This window comes from Neopsephotus bourkii, unplaced genomic scaffold (genome assembly GCF_033783945.1).
Source record: "Neopsephotus bourkii isolate Nb327-2 ecotype Australia unplaced genomic scaffold, CSIRO-AGI_Nbou_v1 NB_718, whole genome shotgun sequence".
In the NCBI taxonomy this organism is placed as follows: Eukaryota; Metazoa; Chordata; class Aves; order Psittaciformes; family Psittacidae; genus Neopsephotus; species Neopsephotus bourkii.
In genome coordinates, this window is record NW_026901217.1 from 86,093 (window position 1) to 110,288 (window position 24,196).

The 24,196-nt window shown below is 44.4% G+C and overlaps 1 protein-coding gene and 1 long non-coding RNA gene across 2 annotated transcripts in view; both read right to left on the reverse strand.

Annotated features, from left to right (window-relative positions):
• Positions 1 to 8,343: 8,343 nt before the first annotated feature.
• The window catches only part of RNF150 (ring finger protein 150), a 143,314-nt gene continuing 127,461 nt past the window's right edge, over positions 8,344 to 24,196 (reverse strand). Inside the window, exon 8 of the mRNA XM_061354108.1 lies at positions 8,344 to 9,110. Coding sequence (XP_061210092.1) covers positions 9,078 to 9,110 — 33 coding nt within the window. The 3' untranslated portion in view covers positions 8,344 to 9,077. The remainder of the gene's footprint in view (positions 9,111 to 24,196) is intronic.
• On the reverse strand, positions 19,272 to 20,447 carry LOC133212539 (uncharacterized). The gene is made up of 2 exons (XR_009725511.1): positions 20,355 to 20,447; positions 19,272 to 19,776 (listed from the first exon to the last, which is right to left on the reverse strand). It is a non-coding gene; the product is annotated as an uncharacterized LOC133212539 (long non-coding RNA).

Below are 24,196 nucleotides of genomic sequence, written 5' to 3' on the forward strand. Positions count from 1 at the left end.
TTGTGCTGTTCCAGCAGTACTGATGTCATTACATACTAGTGATGTCATCACTGCCACCAACCTGCAGTAAGACTACTAAAGCCACATGGATGTTTTTTGAAGGAGCAGCCAAATGATACCCTGCTGCAGTGAGAGCTGGTGTGAAATTAATTTTCTTTGTGAACAGTGCAGCTGACCTCAAGAAGTAAAAGAGCATCATCAGAGGCTGGGAGCTTTTTCTGCTTCCCATTCCTAACTTGCTTTTCAACAGCAGGCACAGACAGTTATGCATTGAAAACTGTAAGCACTGAAAACAGCTGGCAGGCCTTATTAGTGCCAATTAGTTTTAGATGCAACAAGAGTGACATATTACTGGCATAAAGAACAGCAAAAGCATAATTTCTAACATCCTTCCTATTTATTTTCCATTAAGCATTCTAGAACATTTGAATCAAACTGCAAAGAAAGAAAATCTCATCACTCAAGTAAATGGCATTTCAAATAAGGTTATATTGTGTCTTTTTGCTGCTGTGTTGTAGATTGTATCAAGGCATTTTTTTCAATGGAAGCCTGATCTGCTTTCACAGTAATAAAAAATAGGCAGTGTGGAAAATGGCTGACATTTGTACTGAAGGCAATGCAGACATTCTCATGCATGCCCATTGTGCGTTTTTATCCCTCAAGTAAAATGCTCATCTAGGTGCGTTTTTTGTTCTGTTTTGTTTTGTTTTGTTTTGTTTTTTTCCTGATCTTAATGCTCCATTATAAAGTTTCAGTTTCTTTTTCCATCATGTAGTTTGGGAATAAAATACAGAACTTCTGGTCAGTCCTGTGTACTATAGTAAGAATTAAAAAGAGAATATTAAATGAAAATGAAGGAATAATTGCCTCTGCTTGTTTTGCAATATTTTGTTGGAAAAAACCTGTGTAAGGTTGGGATCTTAATGTAGCTTTAACTTTGAATAGGGCTGTTTAAAGATTTCTATTGTATTAGGTTTGAAATGTCAACATATGCGATTCAGTTTTGAAAAATGGGTTAAGGCAATCAGGAGCTGATCTCAATATAAACTAAGGAGTTATTTCATAATGCTACAGTATAAACCTCTCAGGGAAGAAAACAAACATGATTCTAGAAGGACAACCATTCTGTGCAACATCATCAGACTAATGGACAATAACAGTACTCAAGCAGAAAAAGATTAAATAAGCAGACACTTTACCATTTATTCCCAAGAAGACCTTCTTTTACAATTGACTTCTTTTTTAGATGAAGCCAACTAGCATTTGCTAGTGGTTCAGGACAGCCATTCTGCTGATTAGGAGCAAAGATAAAATATCGGGATATCAAAAATTACCTTTGAGAAATGCACACATTGCTCAGGTTGGAACAATAGCCATGTAGCTCCTACCTGAGGACATACCTTAGCATGGAGAAGCACCTGAAAGTTGTACATGGAGAGGTGGGCATTTAGATTTTTGTGAGAAGTGTTTTATTTTATAAATAGTACTAAATCTTTAAAAGACTACAGAACATTGCTCTAGGTGTGATGTGGGATGAAACAAAGTGAAGGAAAAAAGCATCCAAGATTTCTTACTGTGTGGTCAACTCAACTGACACAAACCTTAATGTTTGTATGCCCATAGCACACCATATAGAAGAAATTCAAAGCATTCAAAAATAATACCACTTCTATCATGCAAGTGCGTATTATGAGCACTTTTACATGTGAGCAAACTGAATCATATAAAGTAATTCTTGCTTTGGGTCATCCAGCCAGTCGAAGAGCAAAGGGAGTTAAATCACAGCATCCGCTATCTGCAGTTCCCCACTTCCAGCTGTGATCAGTGTCCTTCAAAAGCAGGACACTCTCAGGCCCTTTGTCATCCCAGAATGATTTTATACTCCTTGGGTCTAATCTCAAAAGCTATTTCTAAATTGATCACATAAGTGAGTATCATTTATGTCAAGTGCTTGTTGGGAGATGTACATTTTGCATGAATTGTGGTATTAAGCACGTCATGTCTTTTCTCCAAATTAGAGCACGATTTGCCTGATAGGAAGCAGTTAATTTCTGTAGCATTGAGGCAGCTGTTCAGTACCAGGCTATGAGAAATATCATTTACTACCCTGGGAGGACAATGTCAAAATGTCTCCCAAGGGAATCTGGAATCAAAATTTTTCAAGGTCAAGGAATCAGAGAGAATCCTAAACAAGCCCCCTGGAGTTTGCAACAAGAGGTGGGGACACGTTTACCAGTGTGAAAGCAGTTTTGAGAGGACAAAGTGTGCCCTAACTGCTAGAGAAGCATCTGTACCTCATTAAAAGGATGCTGAGAGAAGATTTTTTCGATTCGCTGCTTTGCAGAAGAACAAACCTCACTTTTTTTTTCTTTTTTTACCATTTTCCTTTCTGTCACCTTGCTTGCATGTTTTATGTGTGGTAAATGAAAACATTTCTTGGCTTCTGCATTAATTTAGCTCAGTTGAAAGGTGATTTCAAATTAAAAAGCTTGCAGCAGGGTGTTCTGTTCCTATTGCTGTGGCTATTCTCAGAAGGGAAATCTCTGGCATTTCTTCTGGGTACCTACAGAGCAGCAGGATTGATCTTCCCTAAGCTCTAGTGCTCATTTTGGAGCTCAACATGCAGAGGTGGAAGAGCAGGATTTGAATGGACTCAGGCATGCAGCCTGAGCTGCATGGCAGGGAGAGCACCTGACCCTCTCTGACAGGAGCCTTCAACAATGACTCTAATTTACCCATCTTCAACAAGAGGCTTTTACTAAAGCTACCTACATCCCAGGAGGTCTGCTACAGCTGAATTCTTTTATGTTGCATATCCAACAGGAAACATTAACTTTGAAGATAATATCCAGTTGTCTGTTTCTCTTCCTAGAACATTTTCTTTGCCTGGGAAGACTGACAAATTCAGGACAAACTATTGCAAGCTTTCAAGGATGTTAAAACTTTTTCATATTCTCAGAATATTTTCATATTCTGCAATGCAATTTTTGCACTTACCTGCAATTATGACAGATCTTCTTGAATATGCCACTTAATACTTTTCCTCCCATTGCGAATGACAGCTGTTTTAGGCCAGTCTTTTGTGAAGTTCTGCCAGTCTCCCATGGCAAAGTGGTAACTTAGAATCATAAATTAGTTAGGGTTGGAAAGGACCTTAAGATCCTCTAGTTCCAACCTCTCTGCCATGGGCAGGGATACCTCACACTAAACCATGTCACCCAAGGCTCTGTCCAACCTGAACTTGATGCAGGTTGATAAAAAGCAGTTCCCTACTTTCCATCAAGACATATTTAACTACCCTCAGGTATCATAACAACTGCTTTTCTCTTTATAAAACAGTATTTGGTGTACCAGGCTTCCCACAGGCAAGGCAGCTGCTTGCCCACAGCCCACACATCCATCTGTGGCCTACCTTGCTTCATGAGATGTGTCAGATAAGATTCACAGTTTCCAAATCTCCTGTCATGTCTATACTATCCTTTGAACTCTGATAATTTCTGAAGTGTAGGTATCAGAATTTGAGAGAGCTTTACCAGTTTCTGTTTTGTTCTGACAAACGCAAGGTCTTTGATACTTTGGAGACATTCTGGCTGAATCATCCTTTTTTTGACACAGCACTGCACTGGGAACACAGTGAGTACTTTATCCAAAATCTTCATGCATGAAGAACTTTCCAAAGCAGCCATCCATGTTTTGGATTTAACTGGCACTTTTTATCTTACATGTTTTTTATGAGAGTAAGCACTGGGCTGTAGTAGAATGATTTGGATCCTATGTTGCAGTGACTTTATATCACTATTATCTTGTCAATCTCGATGTCAGAAACCCAGTCAGTAAAAATCCTTTAGCACAATATTGATCATGTAGAAAGTTAAAATTTTATGTGGACTGCTATAAACCTTCCACCTCATTATTATCCCCTTGTTCTTACATGTCTCTGTGGGTTCATTTTATACCCAACTATTACGACCAAGTTAATTCCATATATGATCCATGTTTACAGTTAAAATGGCTTTGGCAAAATCCAGACATCTGATACCAACTCTACTATCTCTGCTGACCAAAGCTTTCATCCTGCCCAAAATTAGAAACAAGCTTTGCTTGACGGAATCTACTTCCATGAGACCATCTATATACACTGCTGAAGACAAAATACAATTATATACTCATCCTGGAAATGTTTGCTAACATTGTGGCAGATTAATCACTCTGTTCTTGTAACCAAATTCAGTGATAGACTAGTCCTCAGTTTGTTAGGTCTAGCTAATTAACAAAGCTTGTTTTTAAATGTCAGAGCTACATCAGTGTAAGAATGAATGTATAAAATTTCAACATCTGCTATCTTCCCATGGAACGAAAATAGGAGAATCTTAAGAATTAAAACTCCAAAGAAGTTACTAAAATTTTCTACAACAAAGAAAAGCTGACAATCGTAAAACTGTTAAGAAAAAAATTGTCCCTTTGAATATTCCTTAAGAGGTCGCACACATCTGAGTGAATGTTACTAACATAACTGGAAAGCCAACAATCGTATGGTGGCAGCTGATACTTTAAATGCAACAGTGACCTGAAAAAGGCACTATCATCATACTCCAATGAGATGCTAGGAAGAAAAGGAGCAATATCTGCTCCTTTCTCTCAGCAATCCAGCTTCATCTTGCACATTCCTGTTAACACGTTCAGGAGCCACCAGCAGTCAAACAGATGAGAAGTCACTGAACCAGTTCAGCAGGCAGCTTCATTAGCGCTGCTTCCACAGCATGGTAGAATGAGAAAGTTTGAAATAAAACACAGGCAAGAAATTAGCTTTCTTTTAAAGATTCTTAGGGTTTCATTACATGCCATCATAATTAATAACTTGAACCAGCTGGAGGTAATAAATTTGTTGAGGGACAACATAGATTATGCTGGACAATAGAGAAAATCTGTCTTTAAGAGTGTTAGTAGTAATTACTTAACCTAGAACCCCTTCATTAATTACTTACGCTAAGTTTCTGAATTTAAATACTGTATTATGTGTCATAAGACTTAATTGACTTTGCCTATTCATAAACTGGTTAGGTTTGTTTAACTTTCATTCAGAATAAATTTTGTTTACCCTTCATTGACATTCCTTTCATTTCTATGCATTGTTATATTATGTTATATTATATTATGCTAAAATAGAGCACACATCTGCTTTAAATCATTTAAGGATGTAATATTCCACTGAAGATGAGGACTGAACCTACATGACCTATGGAAACACAGGGAAAAGCCAGGGTACTGGTCTGTCAATTTACTCATTTGTGTATTGGATGATTTACAGAGTTAATTTGCAGTTAGTTTACTCTAGTGCTTCCCTCACCATTAGCCTGGAGTCTCCAGGAGCATTTTTGGTTGCTGGAACCGGAAACCTGGAAACTGGCCCAGAGATCTTCGAAGAGTAACTATGCAGGGAGACATCACGAAGGAGATTACAGAATTTACACGCTCATAACACCCAGTTTGGTTTACAAACCCTGTTAATAAAGAAGAGTCATAGTAGCATATTGTAAGAATTGCAATTCTGTTTAATTGTGATGTCCCTTTACCTTTTACCAAGTAATCTGATGTGATCACGGAGAGAGTTAACAAAGATGTTGATTTGGCAAATACTATCATAAAGGCGGTAGCATAATTTGTGGGTGTGAATGTGCCTGTTCAGAGAGAGTCTCAATAGGGGTGGTGTTTTGTTTATTTTATTATTTTTTTTTAATAAAGAAGAATTTAATATAAAACTATGCTCTGGGTTTACTTATGTCTCTTGTTGAACAGGTTCTTCAGAAAACCAATTATATCTGGGGTATCCCAGGAGGCCAGGTTTGCTGTAGGAGTTGATCCGCATAGCCTCACAAAACCAAATACATGACTTGGTTTGTACTAATTTTCTGAATGGACCATGTAAAGAAACAATTTTGTGAAGAAGCATAGAATGCCTCATCTGATTCCTCTCAAATCAAAACTACCCCCCTTGACTTACTTGAAGATCAGACCTGTCCCATATCTATTCAATGGCCAGGTTTAACCTACTTACCTCCAAGGTGGTAGCTGAGAGGTAATGCCTGGCCACAGGCATGTTACTTCCTCAACTTTGCAACAGCAGTTGACTCCTGAGCTATCTGGAGGTGCAGAGGTCACTACAGAGAGCTGTTACCATGCTTCAGTGAATTTTGGGGAGGGGATCTAGTATTGACTCACCCCTCAGCCTTTTTCTTTAATCTGGTCATTCCCACCTCTCTAGTCCCAGCCTGTAAAATTTGGTACTTCTGTGTTAGGATCCTCATAACTTTCTTTCAGTCACCTCTTCTCCCTGTAGGCAGAAGAGAGAGGCAGTTTGTTCTGGTATTACAATACCTCCATAGTGAACAACTGAAATACAGGTGTCTACACAAATGAATGTAGAAACCAACACAGTTGATGCAATTTCCGCACAGCGCTCTGCTGACCAAGAAATACATTAACCAGCTTGCTCATGTGCAAATTACAGAAAAATACAGAAGTTCATGTTTGAAAAGAAAAACACAAAACTAGTGGTACATTGAAGAATACAACTCGCAGCTATCCTCCCCCAGAAGAAATTGCTGTTGTGGGCTGGGCGATTACTTCATGTGTTTGCTCATGATTATGTCCTGTGCTAATGAATCCCATGGAAGAAGCTGCTCTGTACTCCCTGTTCTGATGGAATCGCATGGAAAGAATCTGGAGCAAGGGATTAAGGATCAGTAGGTCCCTAGGCTGGTAAGAATAAGATGCCCTTCAAGAATACATATAAATCATTCTTCAGTCATTGATAACAATTTTCCTTCCAACCCACTGCTTAAGAAAAACTATCTGTCTAAAACTATAAATCAAATGTGGCAGTTGACTAGGTGTATTGACAGTAGAAAAATATAGTTTGGATCAATTTCAGGTGGATTTCTCAGTGATGCAGACCTCAAAAACCAGAAAGTGGAATTCAAAGTTTTCCTCTTTTGCTTGAAAACATCCACTGAAAGCAGCCATGGAATATATCAGCTCTATAAGAAATCCATTGAGAAAGTCACACATCTGGTAAGTCATGAATATGCAGAGTCTTGGCAATTGGATTACAACCTAAACTAAAACATGGACTACACCATGAGCTTTCAGTACAATTAATATTTTATTCTGCTGTTTATTTGATTTGCAATCTGTCTGCACACAGTGTTTACTCTTATTGGCTGCAGCACTAGCTCAGGTGCTTTGCCAGCTTTTCCACCAGTCTCCTTACCGTCACGCAGCCAGCCTCTTTTACAAGAGGTGTTTTGAGCTAGAGCTAGCCTAGACTAACTGGCTGTAAGCTGCATAGGCTCCAGGTTTATTCAGCTCAGTACTTGTCTGCTTTCCAGGCACCCATAAATGTCCTAATGCCTTCCTGCAGTTCCCTCCCAAAGCAAAGGCAGGCTTTCCCTTATTTGTGGCACTGAATCAAAGCATACTAACATAAAGCACCAGGACACCTACTTACATACACATACACAGAAACATGCTTAGCATCAGCCCAATTTGAGCAGCATAATCATTTGCCCATTACAGAGAAAAGAATAATATATAAGCTAATATCTACTATTAAGCTTATATAATGTATAATCTAATATAATAATATATAAGCCAAGGGGAAAACAAGCCAGCCCACCAAGTACAGTAGAACTAATGGGATCTGGATAACATACATAATTCAGAAGTTGAAGGAGAAGTCATTTGATTAAAGTGGGAAAGGAAGATAGATTGGATGAGGTCTTCGGTATGACTGAGCTTGGCAATGAGGCACCAGAAGAACAAAGGATTAAAGGAAATAGTGCAGAAAGGGTACCGGGAAGGAAAAAAAAAAAAGTACAGCTGGAAAAAGAAGAGGAGAAAAGTTAGCAGACCAAAGAAGACAGAGAGTAGATGAAAGATGAGTATAATGGTGAAAAAGGACGGGAATAAAATATGGCAGTACCTAAGTATGTTCTTCCACTATCAATCTTAACAAACTCATGGAGAAAAGTCATTATCTCACAGTTTGTAAGTACATCAGTGTGCACATCATGGGTGAAATTAATTACTCTTGAAATAGCCATCTTGCCATGTAAAGAAGAAAAAAAGAGGATGTATTGAAACAATCTTTCAAAATCATTTGTCAAGAAATGCACATTTAAGTAGTATTAGATGCTCTATTAAAGCACAAAAAAAAGAGCGCTCTTCCTTCTTTTTTCTTTGCAACATCCCAGACGCAGCACTGTTAGTGACACGTAACCACAACAGGAAACCACTTTCACCACTTTCATCATTTTTTCTAGGTATGACTAAGTATGAAATCGTTTCACAACAGGTAGAGCAGCAGAGACATTACTTAGTCTTTAGCTTTGCTGAGCACTTAAGTATATTTTTTGAAAATATATCATCATCTTTGGAAAAACTATCCCATAAAATATCAGTTATAAATTATACAGAGCAGTCCATAAATGTACCAACATACTAAAAGATAAAACTCCTTTCTAAGCAACTCAATCTATCTTAAACTGATTCTGAGGCTGGAGCAAGTTTAGGTGCAAAGTATTAACATCTTCTGTTAACAACTGCCCACAGCCCCTTAACAAGTGAACATTTTAATGACTTGGAAACTCTTGAAATAACTCTCTGTACTATTTTAAAGCCCCCCCACTGATAAACTCCATTAGTTTCTCTGCAGAATTAATTTATTACGCATTATTACGTAGATTGTATGCATATGCATTATTAAAATCTTTGTAAACCCATGCTAATGACTTTGGTATCATCCCCTTCCAGAAGCTGCCACACACCAGCGAAATACCTGATCAACTGGGGATTTTCTCCCCCCTCATAAGAGAGCTTATGCAATTCTTTAGCTAGAAGCAGTGGATAACCTGGAGGAGCTCCTGTCCCCACCTTCTATGCACTGGAAGCGGAAGGGCAGATAGTGCCAATGCTGCACACTGATGATGATCCCTGGTGCCTGTGGGATGGCCAGGACACCACAGCACCCTGCTCATCACACACTTGCTCGATGGAAGGTCAGCCTCTGCACTCAGTTGCTAGGACTTGAGCGGCTTGCTCAGTCTATTCCCCTGTGATAAGAAAGTAGGCATCACTCAGATGCATGTTTTAAAATAAAACCAGAGGATGGTAATAAATAAACTCAAACATGACTAATGTACGACCCCTGCATTCAGTTTTGTTTCTAAAGCATCTTTACCTTGTCTGTGACTCTGGTCCTCCAAGATGATAGTGGTCTGCTTATATCTCAGCTGGTGTAATGAGCCTTCTGCTTGGATGGGCAGGGAAGGGGACAACACCTCTCTTTCCCACTCAGCAGCATTCATGTGCAGCAACTATCTCAAAGTCCACAGCACATAGCTCTTTACAAATCAGCAACTGCAAGCAACAGAAAATCAGGGCTGAAAATGATGACTGTAAAAATACTGTACTTTATTTCCTCCCTATGGAAGCACAGATGGGTTCCACAAAGACTGAAGTCTGTGTCATTGCATGTATCAGTTTTGTGGTGTGGGATGGAGGCTTGAGCATTTGATCCCCAAAATTTTACAACAAGTAATTTAAGAGAAATAACTGTTGTGTATCTCAGTTTTTCTGACATGCCTATGAACAGAAGCGAGACTTCTGTAGCCATGAAAACCAGCTGTGGAAAATCAAGGAAGTTAGCCAGACAACTTTGGATTGAAAAGTATTGGAGGTAATCCGGCCCAACAACTTCAGAAAGGGGCTGAATCAATTTTACATAAAATAATCATTAAAGTTACAGTCCTAACCTTTCAGAATGTATGTGTGTGTCTGCATATATATAATGGAAAAACCTCAGGAATCAATTTGTTGGTATTGGAGAGAAGCAGCCAGGAATGCTTTTCATTCTCTGTACAGCTTCATGACATATTTTATTTGTGGTTTGCTTTGAAAAGATGAAGTGTGATTGCTCTCAAGGCAAGAACAGATGGAGCTTTTCAGAGGCTGGAAAGTCATGTGTGTTTTGACCAGACTAAATTTTTTCTCCCCTAAGAAAAGAAAAAACAGAAAAGTGAAGCAAACTCTTGGGACTGAAGATGGGCTCACACAAACATGTACACAGACAAGTTTTGAGTAATGAAGGTCCTGTTGTTGCACATATGTTTTCAGCAATGCAGTCACAGGCTGTCTGGCCCATCTCGTTTTTATAGTGTTTTCTTCTCATTGATTGCTTTCATAAAAACTGATGGTATCACTGAAAATGCCTTTTGGAGCCAATCCTTCAAGTTTCAACAGTTTAGTTCTCTAAATGCACTATTTGTTGAAAATGGTTTTGCCACTAGCTTTAGATCCTAGTCCTATGACAGTGCCTGCAAAAGTATCCAACACCCTTAGCTCAAATCTGCATTTCATGACCCCAAAAATCTAAATGGACCTACTGATGCCTTCAAACATCAAACACAATCCAAGGCAAGAGCAACACTGAATAGATCCATTAATTGCCACCACCCTTGTGAGTAATTTGCTGATAAGTGATCATCAACAAGGTAAATTCTGTTTAAGCTTAAAGTTGTCTCTTGCTTGGCTTGGAAGATGCAGAAATCTGCCTTCCTAATGCATAAAGACCTCCATAGTGCTCTTCTGTGCAGTCTCTCATTAGGATAAGAGAAGGGTAATACAATCCATGACATCTAACATATACAAGAAACAGGAGGTCCAGTCACAGGGGTGGAGAACGTGCAAAATAGTTGCACAAAATAGACTACAGGAAAGGTTTCTTCTATCTTTCCTGAAAAAGAACCAACCCAAAACCAAACCCAAGGAGCCCAAAACCCAACCCAACCCAACCCACCCAAGCAAACCCAGCTGATTTGTGGAGAGCATTTATCCTCAGGTAGTCTTAATAAAGTACCAGTACTAATTTCAAAAAGCAGGAAAAAAACTGTGCTAAGGAAAAGTTGTTCTGACCTGGTGAGGTTTTCATGGGCTGTCTCAGTCAATCCTCAGCATCTCCCCATGTACTCTTTAGTAGCTGAGTATCAAAGTAATTGGAGGAGGAGAAAAGTAGGTGGTGGTGAAATGTAAAAATCAGTGGAATCTGGGTAATCTGTTCAAAGAACAAAACTCTAATGTAACAAATAAGCTGTGTAATCATTCCAAAGTAACTCCATGGTCAAGCACATTTAAGAATAGTTTTGCTTTCATCAAGCATAAATCTGAAAGTGGGTTTACTGATCTGGATTAAGGGACTCTTCCCCTCCCCGACAAGAACAAGAACTGTGACCCAAGGAATCATCCAGGTACAAGTATTGCGGTATAAATCCACAACCTCCCATAGCTTACCTCAGACTTCATGTGTAGACCTGTGCTTTGCAGAAGGCCAAAACTAAAAATAATTGCTATTACAAATATTTGCAGATGATACTTAGTGGCGGCATCTCAGTTAACGAGCATGGCAGCAGGGATAATGTGAAGGCTTGGGGATTTTCTACCAATTGCCAATCATCACTTAGTTCAACATACCCAGACCGGAGTGAAACTGCAGTGACACCATGGGGAAGACTACAGCCACCTTCACCCGGTGCAAATCAACGCATCAACAGACTTATGCTGATTTTTTTCAGATGTGTCTCTGGACCATCAGGATCTATATTTAATAACTGGTATCTTGTTTCCACGCATCCCAACTTGGCCAGTCCCTCCTTCTGCTGATGGCCTGGGCAGCCAGGGGTGCCCACGTATTTGTTCCCGGATGGTTACCCCACATGCCCAGCTAAAAGGTGGTTTTGTAACAGCCAGACTAGTGAGGCCCTTTGTGGAGATTTTATTTCCCCCTGCCTCACTCCACTTTATTATCTGTGCCCCTGCAATATTTATTTGATAAACGTGCACTGCCTGCTTTACCAACCACATCTTTCAAACTTATTTATGAGGGATGACAGATGGGCTTATAGTGCAAGGGAAGACTGATAGGTGGGAGCATGTTACCACACCAGGGTGACATGAAAAATTATTCTCTGATTATTGAGAAGCAAAAGACCTCTCCCAGCATAGAGAAACATACCCTGTTATCTGCTGTGCCTCTGTTGTCCTCAGTGCGAGGAGAAGGACTGCCAGACTAGGGAAACATTATTGCTAATTTGCATTTATTCAGCTTATAAAAAAGCATCTACTAAGCTCAGAGGTCATGGAAGAATGTAGATTTACACTTCCCATGGCAGAAATATTTTCTTTTTCATAGCATACATTTCAGGGGTAAGCAGCATCAGTGAAAGATTTAAACATTCCATCCCTTTGAATGTTTAAACCTTTTTTTTAATAATTACATTGGTTCACATACCAGCTGGGTCACTTCCACAGCCTTTCCCTTACTGCTTGATTCCCAGCCTTTCCCTTGCTCCAGCAGATCTGAATTTCAAAGTGCATCAAGCAATCCATCCAGCCCCATCTCTGCATCTTCTATTTGAAGCATATAGCTGCTCTCTCACCTCTCTTTAACCTCCAATAGCAGCTAAGCCTGGATAGGAGCTGGAAAAGGGGGGTTGTTCCATGTATTAGGAAAATATACCTTTCTATGGCACTGTGAACAAGGGGTACAGCTTTAAAATCCCAGAACAGGGTCAACCAAGGTCTGCCTCCTTCTGTCACTGGGAAGCACACAACGCTTTTTGTGGTGCACTAGGAGGGAGGTGCTTTTGGAGGGGAGTCAGGCTTCCTTTGCAAGAAATGGAAACCTTTACCGGGCAAAGGAGGGACCCAGGAGAGCAAATTGCACATGCTCACTCTTTCATCCATGAGGCTCAGCAAGCTGAGAAGCTCCTCCACGTGTCAGTAACCTGGAGTGAGACAGTGAGCTGAGGAGGAGCAAGAAGATCCCATGGCCAGAGCAAGAAGACATCCCTTCAGAGCCATCAGCCCACGGGATGGGCTGGCACTTGCTTTCCAGCTGTGTGGCCTTGCCAAGACACCTCTGCAGCATCATGGGTGGCAGATGTGTTCCCCTCTGCATTGGTGCAGCCCAGCCCTCCAACCCACTGGCTTAGACAGGCAATGCCGTGGACCCCATCTTTAACAGGCAAGCACTGGGAGTGATGCCAGGGGTATCAGCAGCTCTCCCACCAGCATCTATTTGGGTGGATGCAGAGACATGGAGACACCAGGGCCTCTAGCAGGGTGACTCCACCCCAGCACTATTTCTTTTGCATGGTTTCACCCTCATGGGCCAACCAGAGCTGTGATGTGTGAGGAGAAGGTGATGACTTCTGAGGTGGAAAAGCTATTTGCAGCATGTGGCTGCAGGGAGCATCCTGCTGCACTGCATTAAGCATCATGAGGTCAGGGGTGGGGGGAGGTGAGAGCCACATCTCCTTCCCCTTTTGAAGGAAAGCTCCTCAGAAGTACCAGGTTAAATCTTCCCCCCTCCCTTCCTTGCCATTAATGGCAATTCTGTTTTGCTGTTCACCCTAGGTAGAGATCTCTTCATGTAACTTAACACGCTCACTGCCTGAAAATAAGCTGTAGAAAAGCTCATATACTGGACAGGATGACTTAAGGATGGTATGCAGGGCCAATGCATAGTTTTGTTGATTCTGACTCCCAGTATAACTAGCCTGGACACTGTAATGAGGATGAGTGAGATGTGATGAGACTGCCCAAGCTGCAGTGAAACAACACTCACTCCCTGGCACACAAAGCAGAGCAGTTACTAGACAGGGTGTCAGCATCACCACCTTGCCCTTGCCATTTCCAACAGCTTGGTTATGTCTGAGCATCCCTCCTCTTCTCCCTTGACCACACAGCCAGCAGCCTTTGGTTGAACCTCTGCATAAGAAATCAGCAACCAGGAGCAGAGACTTTTCTAGAATTAATACAGGAACAGACAACTCAGCCAGCAAAGCATTCACTATCTGGAAATAGTTGTCAGGTGCAAGTGCCCAGTGTTGATGTATTCCTTTGTTTCTCCAGATGAGGTATTTCAGCTCCTTTCCTAAGGGGCTCCGTCTGAACCATGTTTGGACTGCAAGGAATTCAGCATGCCTGGCTGTAACAAGGTGCTGCTGCAGCATTGCAGCCCCTGCACTGGCACTGTGCTAGCTTTTACAGTGATTAGTTTCTTACTTATTTTCCAAGGCTCTTGAATGAGCTGTTGCCAGATGCTTTTTCAGGTACGCCCTCAGCTCTTGCAGCAGACAGACATTTCTGGCACTGGGATGCTCTCCCCTGCCTCCATCAGCACTTCTGGCCAAGCTCCCATGTCTAACCACAGCTCAGAGACCAGCCACTTGCCCATAGGCACCACGATGACACTGCATACATGTGCTGGAGGGACACTTTGACTAGGTCAGTTCTAGTAAAGCAGAACTGCCTCTTGGGCAAGCCCAGCTCCTCCTGACAAGGAGGCTTCCCACCCCCTTGTGCCTGGCCACCTCCCAGGGTTGGGGACGGGCACCACATCTGTTTCACTGTACCCCAGAGCCTGGCCCCTGGTTGACCACAGACCACCTCCTACTCCCATGGGATATCACAGTCATGGTCCTGCATTGCCTCCAACGACCAAAGATTTGATTCAGTCTTGTCCAATTTTTAGTTTCTTTCTCATTCTTCTTGCTCGAAGGGACATACACAGCCAGACAGTCCCTCTAGCCCTCTGCTACCTAATCACTGTGTTAATTGTGGTGATGATAGGGAAAGTTCTTTCTGTATTACCTCTACTAACTTTAATTTTTAAAATTTAAAGTCCCTACCCATAGATTTCCATTGTTCCTTTTTTTTTAAGTCCGTATCAGGAGTGTATCTGGAGGTAGCTGGAGTCATGGAACTTCATTGTTCATCAGCCAATGACTTTGGCTGGGCTGACATTTTCCTGGCTATTTTTAGAGTATGACTCAGACACTGTGCTACAGAGCCTGCAACATCCCTGTGGGCTGGTACCAGAGCCTCATTCAAAGCTGTGCTGAAGCATCACATAAGAGGAAAGGCAGTCAAAGCGGGCAAAGGCTTTTGTTCCAGGGCTCTCTTCAGAAAAACAGGTAAACACGGGAAACAAGGTGTTATGGCAATATAGTGGGATATTAGGAACTGGAAGGGAAATTCTCCTACCTGGCCCTCACAGGAACATTTCCATCATGCACTACTGGGCTGTTGGAAACAAAGCCTTGCGAGTGCCCCCTCCTAGATGTACAGCTGAAACCCATAAGTTCAATGTTTCCTCCCTAGTCAGTCCTATGAGTAATTGAAAGCCCTGCTTCCTTGCTGGTATGAGAGCTCATTTCTTGGGTCTCAGCTCTCATCTGGTCTCCCTACAAGTTGTTGTTAGGAAGAAGACCCACAGACCCAGTTAGTGACTCTCTTAGGTAGGGGTTCAAGGATACATGAGCTCTCGGGGGGACAAGGTGGAGGCAGGAAAAAAAACGCATCAGTCTTTTGCGAGCTGCCTTGTTCTTGTGCATGACGAAGTTATGCATCACTTCAGAGAGGGCTGACAGAGATCCTCAGAAGCTCCATGTTCACTGTGTGGTCTCTGAGACCTGCCTGTCAAAACAGCACGTCGCTGCAGAAGCAGCTATTCCTGTGAGCTGGGTTTCTCCTATGAATTATTATGCAATCTGAGCCCACATCAATCAACTTTAATGCAACGCAGAAGTAGTCAAAACTTCCCAAGAATCAACCCCCTGGTTCCTGCAGTCCCTGGGTTTGATTTTAAATTTTTTTTTTTTTTTTTCTTTTCCATTAGCAGAAAGTATATTTGATCTGAAATGCAGTGGGAACTCTGGCTGCGTACTGGGAAGAAATCATCTAAGCAGTTATCTGTTCCTTGGCACAAATGCCCTCAAATACTTATCTGACCTGAGTGCAAGCAGACAGCAAGGTATCTCCATACCCAGTCTGGATGTGGGTAGCCAGGAAGCTCTGCAGAGATGCTGAGGCCAGGAGCCCACCCCCAGCTCCTGAAGAGCCTGACCCTCTCTCTACTCTGAAAAAGGAAGCAATGAAAGCTATTGTAGCAGCATCCACAATGCTAAGATGTTCTACCACACACAAAAACATTGCTTAGGTCAAGCTGTCTCCTTCCTGCTGCCCATCTCCCAGCTCCCTCACTCGCTCAGCCTGCTAATGCCCATCAGCTGGGTTTGCTGGGATAGCTGTTACAGCAGTGCATTAACTAAGGCTTGAAATTAAGAGAAATGCTCTCAACTACAGCCCTGCAACACACCATCATTACAATTAATCGTTTACTTTGTGCTACAGTGCTACTGATTATGCCCCAGCTACAAATGGGTGCCACCTGTAAAAGCCCAGGCAGCTGTAAGCCATTGCAGCCACCCTGCCACATCAGGGGGCAAAGGCAGTGGCAGGAGAGGGACTGTTAAGAACACAATCCCCACCACCTTGTGCTATTCAAGTCTCTAGTGCCAGTTCCCCACTCTCTCCAAGATGCCAGCCTGTTTTTCCCCCTACAAGCAGCAAGGTTTTCCTTCATTTCTTACCCTGCTTATTGGACATCTTCTGATTTTATTGCATGCATGAGATCCCATACCAGTGCTGGGAGGGAGCCACCTGAGCCCATGGCAGGGGCAGTCTGCCTCCTAAGTCAGCAGCACTACATTGATTTCTAGCAGCCAAAGGTCTGGCACTCAGCCTTCCTGAGGAGATGTTACAAGCAACTCTAGAGTGAGACATAAAACATTCATAGCATGTGTAACTGGGCACTGCAGTAATATGCATGGATGGCAGAAAGCCTTTCTTCTGTACCCTGCCAGCTAACAAGAGAGCAGTAGAAAGCTTTAAGCCTAAGGAGCTTGTGTTTTAAGGTTTTTTGCATCCTGTAATTACTTTAATTCTAGTTAGTACAACTGGAAATGTTACTTGCAGCACCATCATCTTAAGCAGCAGCAAATCCCACAGATCAATAGAACATTGCATTATGGTACTTCCTTTCATTGCTTTCAGGGTTTATGCCTTCCATATCTTTGTCTCGTGCAGGAGTAAATAACTACATGATTGTTTTCTGCAATGGCATTTTACACATCCCTTAAGCTTCCTGCTCAAACCAAGTAGCAGACATTTTGATATCCATCTTTAATGGGGGTAGAAAGAGCTTTGTATCCTACAAAATTTACGAGTCTCTGGGTGCTTTTTATGGCAATATCAGTTTTCTGAGGACTGACTAAAAGCACCTAAAGAACTGCAGACACAGGACTGAACACTAGCCAACATGAACCCCAATGGAATTTCCAGCGCCCCCAAACGGGCAGCTCACAGCAGCTCCCAAAGACAAGGTGCAAGAGGCACAGCACTTGGTATATAACAAGTGATTTCCTTTATAACATGCATTGTCAATGCAGCTTTTTTATTGCACCCCTGTAGGGCAAGCTTCCCTGCCATCATACTGCCCAGGAACCTGGGCTTGCAATGCTTTGAGGGTGAAAGGAAGCAGATAAGTGAAGGTGGATGATAACTGGCACTGATGGCCCTGAATTTGTCTAGTTACAAGCTATAGAGAAATTATAGACTCCTCACAGACAAAGGGAAAGGCTTTTCTGTAGAAAAAAATATTGCCAAACCAAAAAACACCCACCATACTTTAAGTTCATTCATATACACCCCAAACAGAGCGCCACCTTCTCCTTTGCATTTTCTGTGATGCGCAAAAACGCAAGTCAGAGTCACACAGGCAGCACAGAAAGGCATTGCTGCAGAAAATAGCTCCTCCTATGTGATCAGAATATGAACAGCCAAAAACTTGTGCTAAAAGGATAGAAGAAAAGAAGAATGGACTGCAAAATGCATCAAAGCAACCACACTACCTTTTACTAGCAATGTGCTACTACATCCCGGCCAGGATACCTGCCCTCCCCCTTTATGTAGGGCCAAATCACATCTGAGGGATTGCTCCCTGCAGAGGAAAAGGCCCTGGGAAAGGCACCAAGAAGCCTGTACAGTGCCTGACATGGCCTTTTGGACTGGTTTGGGTGATACGCATGTTTATCTGGTTTCACAGATATGGGCATCATCAGCAGAAGGCCTGACTGATGGGGGACATTTTCCCTCATACTGGGACATGGAGAGGAAGACAAACCCTTCCACGTGGCAGCCCCAGGCTTTGAGCATCCCCAGGGGTGTGCAAGTGACCTACAGCAGCTCTTCAGGGTTCAGCCCTGACCACCAGCTGGGGCATACTCCCTGCTGATGACATTACACACACATAAATATGGCTGGGGTATCAAGAAACAAGGAGGCTGTGTCATCTGGTGTGCCCATATGTAGCTATTTTTGAGAAGCATTTCTTTAAGGCATAACTTGTTTGCAGCTGTTCCCATGCAATAATTTGTTACCACATGACAAACTCCAAGTCAACTCACCACAAAGAATTACAGCAGTAATGGAGAAAAGGCAGGGAAAAAAAGGGAAATGCTCCTGAGCATCAAGATTTCTGCAGAAGTGAGCAAACAAAGGAGACATAATCAACCCAAAGAACAGGAGGCTTGATTGCAACCTCACTGAATGGGAGTCAGGAATAAAGCTATCAATGCCTGTGGGGTTGCAACAGCAAACTGGGTCTGAAAATGAGGCTCCAGGCTGAAAAATATCACACAGAAGAAGGGAAATTTAGGGGACTACTAAATTTCTAGGATACTGCCATGTCTTACACGTGTACAGAAGAGGCACCCAGCAGGTCTGCAAGCAGCTTGTACGTCTGGCTCCTGCTGCTCCACCAGACTCAGTGTCCTGCCCTATGGGTGTCTCCCACCAAGATGCTGCCCCAGCCTGAGCTACTGGTCTGCTGCTTTGGCCACCAGCATCTCTTCAGAGAGAGGGTCTCAAGCAACACTTCCTGCACAACTCTGCCAAGGTTTTGCTCTCACAGCTCACACCAGGTCCAAGAGCATCAATTCTGAGCTCCAATGGTTTCCACTAAGAAATACACAACCGAACGGACCTCTTCCTTAACACACACACACACATACCATGCACAACACCATATCCTCCCTCCAGCCAGCTGAACCCCTGATACCTTCATAAAAAGTGAAATATTTTAACATGTTGTTTTCAAACCCTTTTATTCTCTCTCAAAAGACAATCAGCAGCATCACCTTCTGAGCAGGAGAAAAAGGATGCTGTTTGGGCTTTAAACACTGTAATGCAAGCTCTCAGTCACATCCTTTGAAGAATGGCAGTTTATGCACACTTGTTTGGTGTCAGAGGACTACAGTCCCTTGAAAGGGGGTAACAAAGCTAGTGAGAACAGAGCAGCAAGGATGACCACATTTACAGTAAAGTATTTATAGCAAAACTAAAGCATTTGATTCCCTGGCTATCAGCAAGCATTACAGAAACCAAAAGGCAGGAGTAAGCTGTTTCCATACAAATTAGAGAACAAATGAGGCATATAATGTTTCCTAACACCATCAAGAGTAGTGGTATGTAGGAAGGTTTCTGGCATTACAATCAAGGGCAAAACACAGCAAGCTGACATTCTCCTGCTAGAGAGTCAAAAACATATTTAGGCTCCACACGCAGTTTGTGTTTAATGTGTCACTCATGGAGTCAGACTTCACGTCTCCAGGATGGTCCAATGCATTTCTGAATTGCTCTGTTTAACATCTCGGATGTCTGAGCAGCGAGATTCAGTAGCACGGATTCGCTCCTTCGCTGGCGAGGTTTCATCTCCAGGGAGATGATCTCACCACCGCATAACATTATCATCTTCAACACAGGAGAGAGAAACTCTCACAGTCAGGGCGAAGCAGCTTCACTGTTGGTGGAGTCTGCCTGCCAACAAAACACGTGTGCAGTGCTCAAGCAATAACTATTACGCTTCTCCCCAGGTGATTTGCTGTTTCTGTGTCCTTTAGCTTCAAGATCCGATTGGACAGGGCTTTCAGCAACCTGGTCTAGTGGAAGGTGTCCCTGCCTATGGCAGGGGGTTGGAACTGGATGAGCTTTAAGGTCCTTCCAACCCAAACCAGTCTGTGGTTCTATCTGAGGATGAGCTCGGTTCACTCAACACTCCATCAGTGATATGGACAAATTAAGCCCATACTATGCAAGGATTGTCAGAGGTCTTACAGACCCCAAACTGTGATGGGTTTGATGTCCCCAGGGCCTTTTAAACACCAAGCTGCCTCTGAAAAGCAATGTTGTGGCTCTCACCCCTGCCCACACAGCCCTCCTCCATCACTCAGCTCTAGCAGGAACGTTGCTCCAAGGGCATTCAAGACATCACTGCTCCCAAGTAAATATTCCTGTGGATCAGCCTGATCACCTCTAGCAGTGGTTGCCTCCCTCTCGGTGAGTAGGAGGGCTTGGAAGACATTGTCAGGCTTACCAGAAGCAGGAGTAAAACCCACATGTCTCCTTAGTGCCTGCTCACCCGCCCAATGCCTCCTCTGCAGGGGAACAGACGCAGCCTCTCTCAGCTCTGTTGCAGGCCTGGGGGAGTCACAACATTGAGCAGAACCCCAGCTCAGGGCAATGCCTCCTCTTCGCCCTGGCAGGGAATTTACCCCCTTCTCCAAGCCATACATTAAAGTTATGCATGTAAACATCTGGCCTTTCAGTAAGAGGTGCATGACAAACCCAGGCAAAGTGAATGGTTCAGGAGCACTTTAGACCATGAGCTGAGCAGACTAGTCCAGCAAGGAGCAACCAGCTTCAGGGAAGAAAAAGACAGTTTCCTACCACTCAAAGCACAGGCAACTCATTTCTTTACACCCTGAAGAACAGCTCCCGAGTGTGGCTCTGAGCCCTTTCCTTCCACGAAAAGGAAAGCTCCTAGGGCCCAGCAAGCAAAAGAAAAGCATAGAAGCAGCACTTTCCTTTTGCAGGATCAGTGGGATTTATACCACCAGCCCCCAGGTTCTGCAATTGCCTTCCCAGTCTGCTGGGCATCCCCCCTCCCACGTACCTGGCTCATCAGGAATGACCAGGGCTGGGCAATGCTAACAAGAATTTTGGCAGCTGCTTGTATTTAGGACTTCACGGAGCATAAGTAAATGGAGGATGTTAGGACTAACATTTCTTTTCAGAGCAGTTTCACAGCTGAAAGTCAGACAGGGTCAATTTTCACTAAGAAAATTTGCTTCTTCATTGCCCTTTAGGACAATTATTTCAAACAAAGCAGCACTGTAAGTAACACACCTTTGTACAATTCTCCCCGTTCTCTTTGGTATTCCTGACTCTCACACTTGAGCCAGGCTGAAAGCAAAACTCATTTCCTGTCTCCCCAAAGCTCCTCCAGAGCTGCCTGTGTGGAAACAACATTCTCTGGGAGAGCATAGCCACTGCCAAGCGTCTCTCTGCAGGGGAATGCACACTGGGGTTACAGGGTGAAGTAATTCTCACCTTGAAGCTCTACCACCAGTATGTGTTAGACCTGTAAGCGTGCAGTTCAGTCTGGATAGCTGAGGATGTCAGTTGAGATGATGAATGGTACTGAAGTGGATCTGGATTTCAGTTGAATTGTGTCCAGTTGAAGGTGTCTGTGGGGGTTTCTCCTGGTTAGGCTGGAATAGGATGTGAGATCCAGCACCCTACAATGGGCATCATGCTTCAGTTTGGGATTTTCCCCCTGCAAAGTCCCTGTTCAAGTACAATTCCCCATGCAGGGTGACTCTGTCAGTTCATGCCTGGGTCTGTTCCTCCTCGAACCGTAGCCAAAATGCACCAAAATAACCTGGTTTTAAACAGTGTAAGTGCATGCACAGAATTTCAACCAATTTGCTTTAGTAACACTCCTTTAGCTAAAATGCAGCTAAAACATGCCATCTCCTTCACCCAGATGGCTGGGCTGTAGTGGGGCTGCAGTGCTGGTCTCCAGCCCCACTCCTGTCCCCATCCTGCTGCTCAAGCCACTGTCAGCCGGTGCCCTTGTTGGGTTTTGCTTCGGTGTTCATGCCTGTGGAGCAGGGCAGCAGTCCTGCTCCCCTCTGCCAAACCTGCTGGCTACTGGGCAGGTGGACGTGCAAGCCCAGTTGCACTTAGAGCTTTCTTGGGCTTCACTGGCTGGAGGTGACAGCAGGGACCCCAGGCTGCTCTCTCCCACCAAGGGAGAGCGCACAAGGAGGAGCAGGGAGAAGCTCCCCAGGGTGCCTTTCACCTCTTCAACACAATAAATACTCACTGATTCAGCTCAGCAAATGACGGGCTGCTCTAGTGGAGGGTGTCCCTGCCCGTGCAGGGGTTGGGACCGGGATGAGCTGTAAGGTCACCTCCAACCCACACCATCCTGCGATGCTGTGAGCGCTGAAGCAGTCCCGGCCGTGCATTTGCGGGGCGGGGGAGCCTCCTGCTGGAGAGACGCGGTGAGCGGCCTGCCTCCGGCCCGCTGCGCTCGGGAGCCATGGACGCCTCTCACCGCTCGGGTTGTGGAAACGTCTTCGTCCCAGCCACCCGGCCGCCGCCTCCCCTCGCCCTCCCTCCGCTCCGACCCTGCCGCCTTCGCCTCCAGAACCTGAGGCATGGCCGGAAACACCCACGGAGATGGACCGGGGGCTGCAGCACCCCTGCTATGGAGACAGCCTGAGAGAGCTGGGCTTGAGCAGCCTGGAGAAGAGAAGGCTCCAGGGAGACCTTAGAGCAGCTTCCAGTGCCTAAACAGGGCTCAAAGAAATCTGGAGAGGGACTTGTTACGTGGGTGTGTAGTGGCAGGACGGGTGAGAATGGCTTTGAACTCAAAGAGGAGAGATTTAAGGTAGATACCAAGAAGAAATTCTTCACTATGAGGGTGCTGAGGCACTGGCACAGGTTGCCCAGAGAACCTGTGGCTGCCCCATCCCTGGCAGTGTTCAAGGCCAGGTTGGACGGGGCTTGGAGGAACCTGGTCTAGTGGAAGGTGTCCCTGCCTGTGGCAGGGGCTGGAACTGGATGATCTTTAAGGTCCCTTCCAACCCAAACCACTCCGTGGTTCTATGAAATACCACAACCATCGTAAGAGACACCATACGGGCTGGCACCCCTGGGCACCCCTGGCCTTGGGGGAAGCTGTAGGGCACCTGGCTGGGGTGCAGTGCTTGTACTCTGGGTTGGTGCTTGCAGATAACATCCAAAGCCCACGGCAGCTGGGAGCATTTCCTGTCACTGCGCTGGGTGACACCCCGTCTCTGTTCCCACCACGGGGCTTGTCTCCATCCTCCCTGCCTAGTGGTGTGCTCTGGCTGGGACCCCCCCTGCCATGCAGTTAAGTGCAGCAAGGTCTGGAGAAAGGCAGAGAGAACATGCCAAGGCATGGAACACTGTGCTCCTGCCCTGGGAAGCACTGGCACCACAGGGATATATTCAGACCTCTGTAAACCCAGGAGTGATGTGTAGAGGGGTGGCTTCCCCAGTGTGACTCTTCTGTGGGTGTCTGCTCCCAGTCTCGCTGTCAGACACAGGTGAGGCAGGCTGCTGGTCTGAGCCAGCACGGCTGCCCCAAGCAGGGACAGAGGAACGACTTTGTCTGAGCTGCAGGCTCTTGACAGATGAGCTCTGGGGCTCTGCCAACACGTCTAAGGCGTTCCCGCTCCCAGATGGCTGTTCTGTCCCTCTGCCAGGAGCTACCATGCCTCCAAGCTGGAGCAGGAGGAGGGACGTCTGCCTGGGCTGCAGCCACCACAAGTCTCTGCTGACCTCCCTGTGCAAGCCTGTCTGTGCTCCCAGGTCCACTCTGACTGCAGCAAAGTGTGGACAAGGCACATGAGGGTGGTGACACTTTGCTTGCTTCTGCTGCTGCCAGGGTTTGCTGGCGGCTTGTTTGCACAGCGATCAAAGGAATGTGTGTTGCAAAATTACACCCTCACCGAGCACAGATTTCCTACGGCTTATAAATGCACCAGCCCATTAGATTTCTTCTGGGCCATGAAAGCCTCTTATTCCCTTTGGGATGCCCTCAGACATGATCTCCCCGCATTGCGGATCTACCTTCTCATAGTTTTCCCAATGTGGCTCCTAAAACCCTGCACAAATGACTGCAGCTCCCCTCTGGGTACCCTCAAGTGTACAGCACAAAGCTTGCTTTCTTTCCTAGCATGGTTTGGGTATCACGGGACAGAGGGAATTCTGGGTTGTATAAATCATTGCACAGTGCAATTGTGGATAAATGCCCTTTGAATCCCGAGTCCTCTCCATTGATGGGTCTGAGGGTCACCTCCTTGAATCATAAGAGTGAATTTGGCTTATCCCTTCTGGGAGAAAAAACCCGACAACAGAGCAT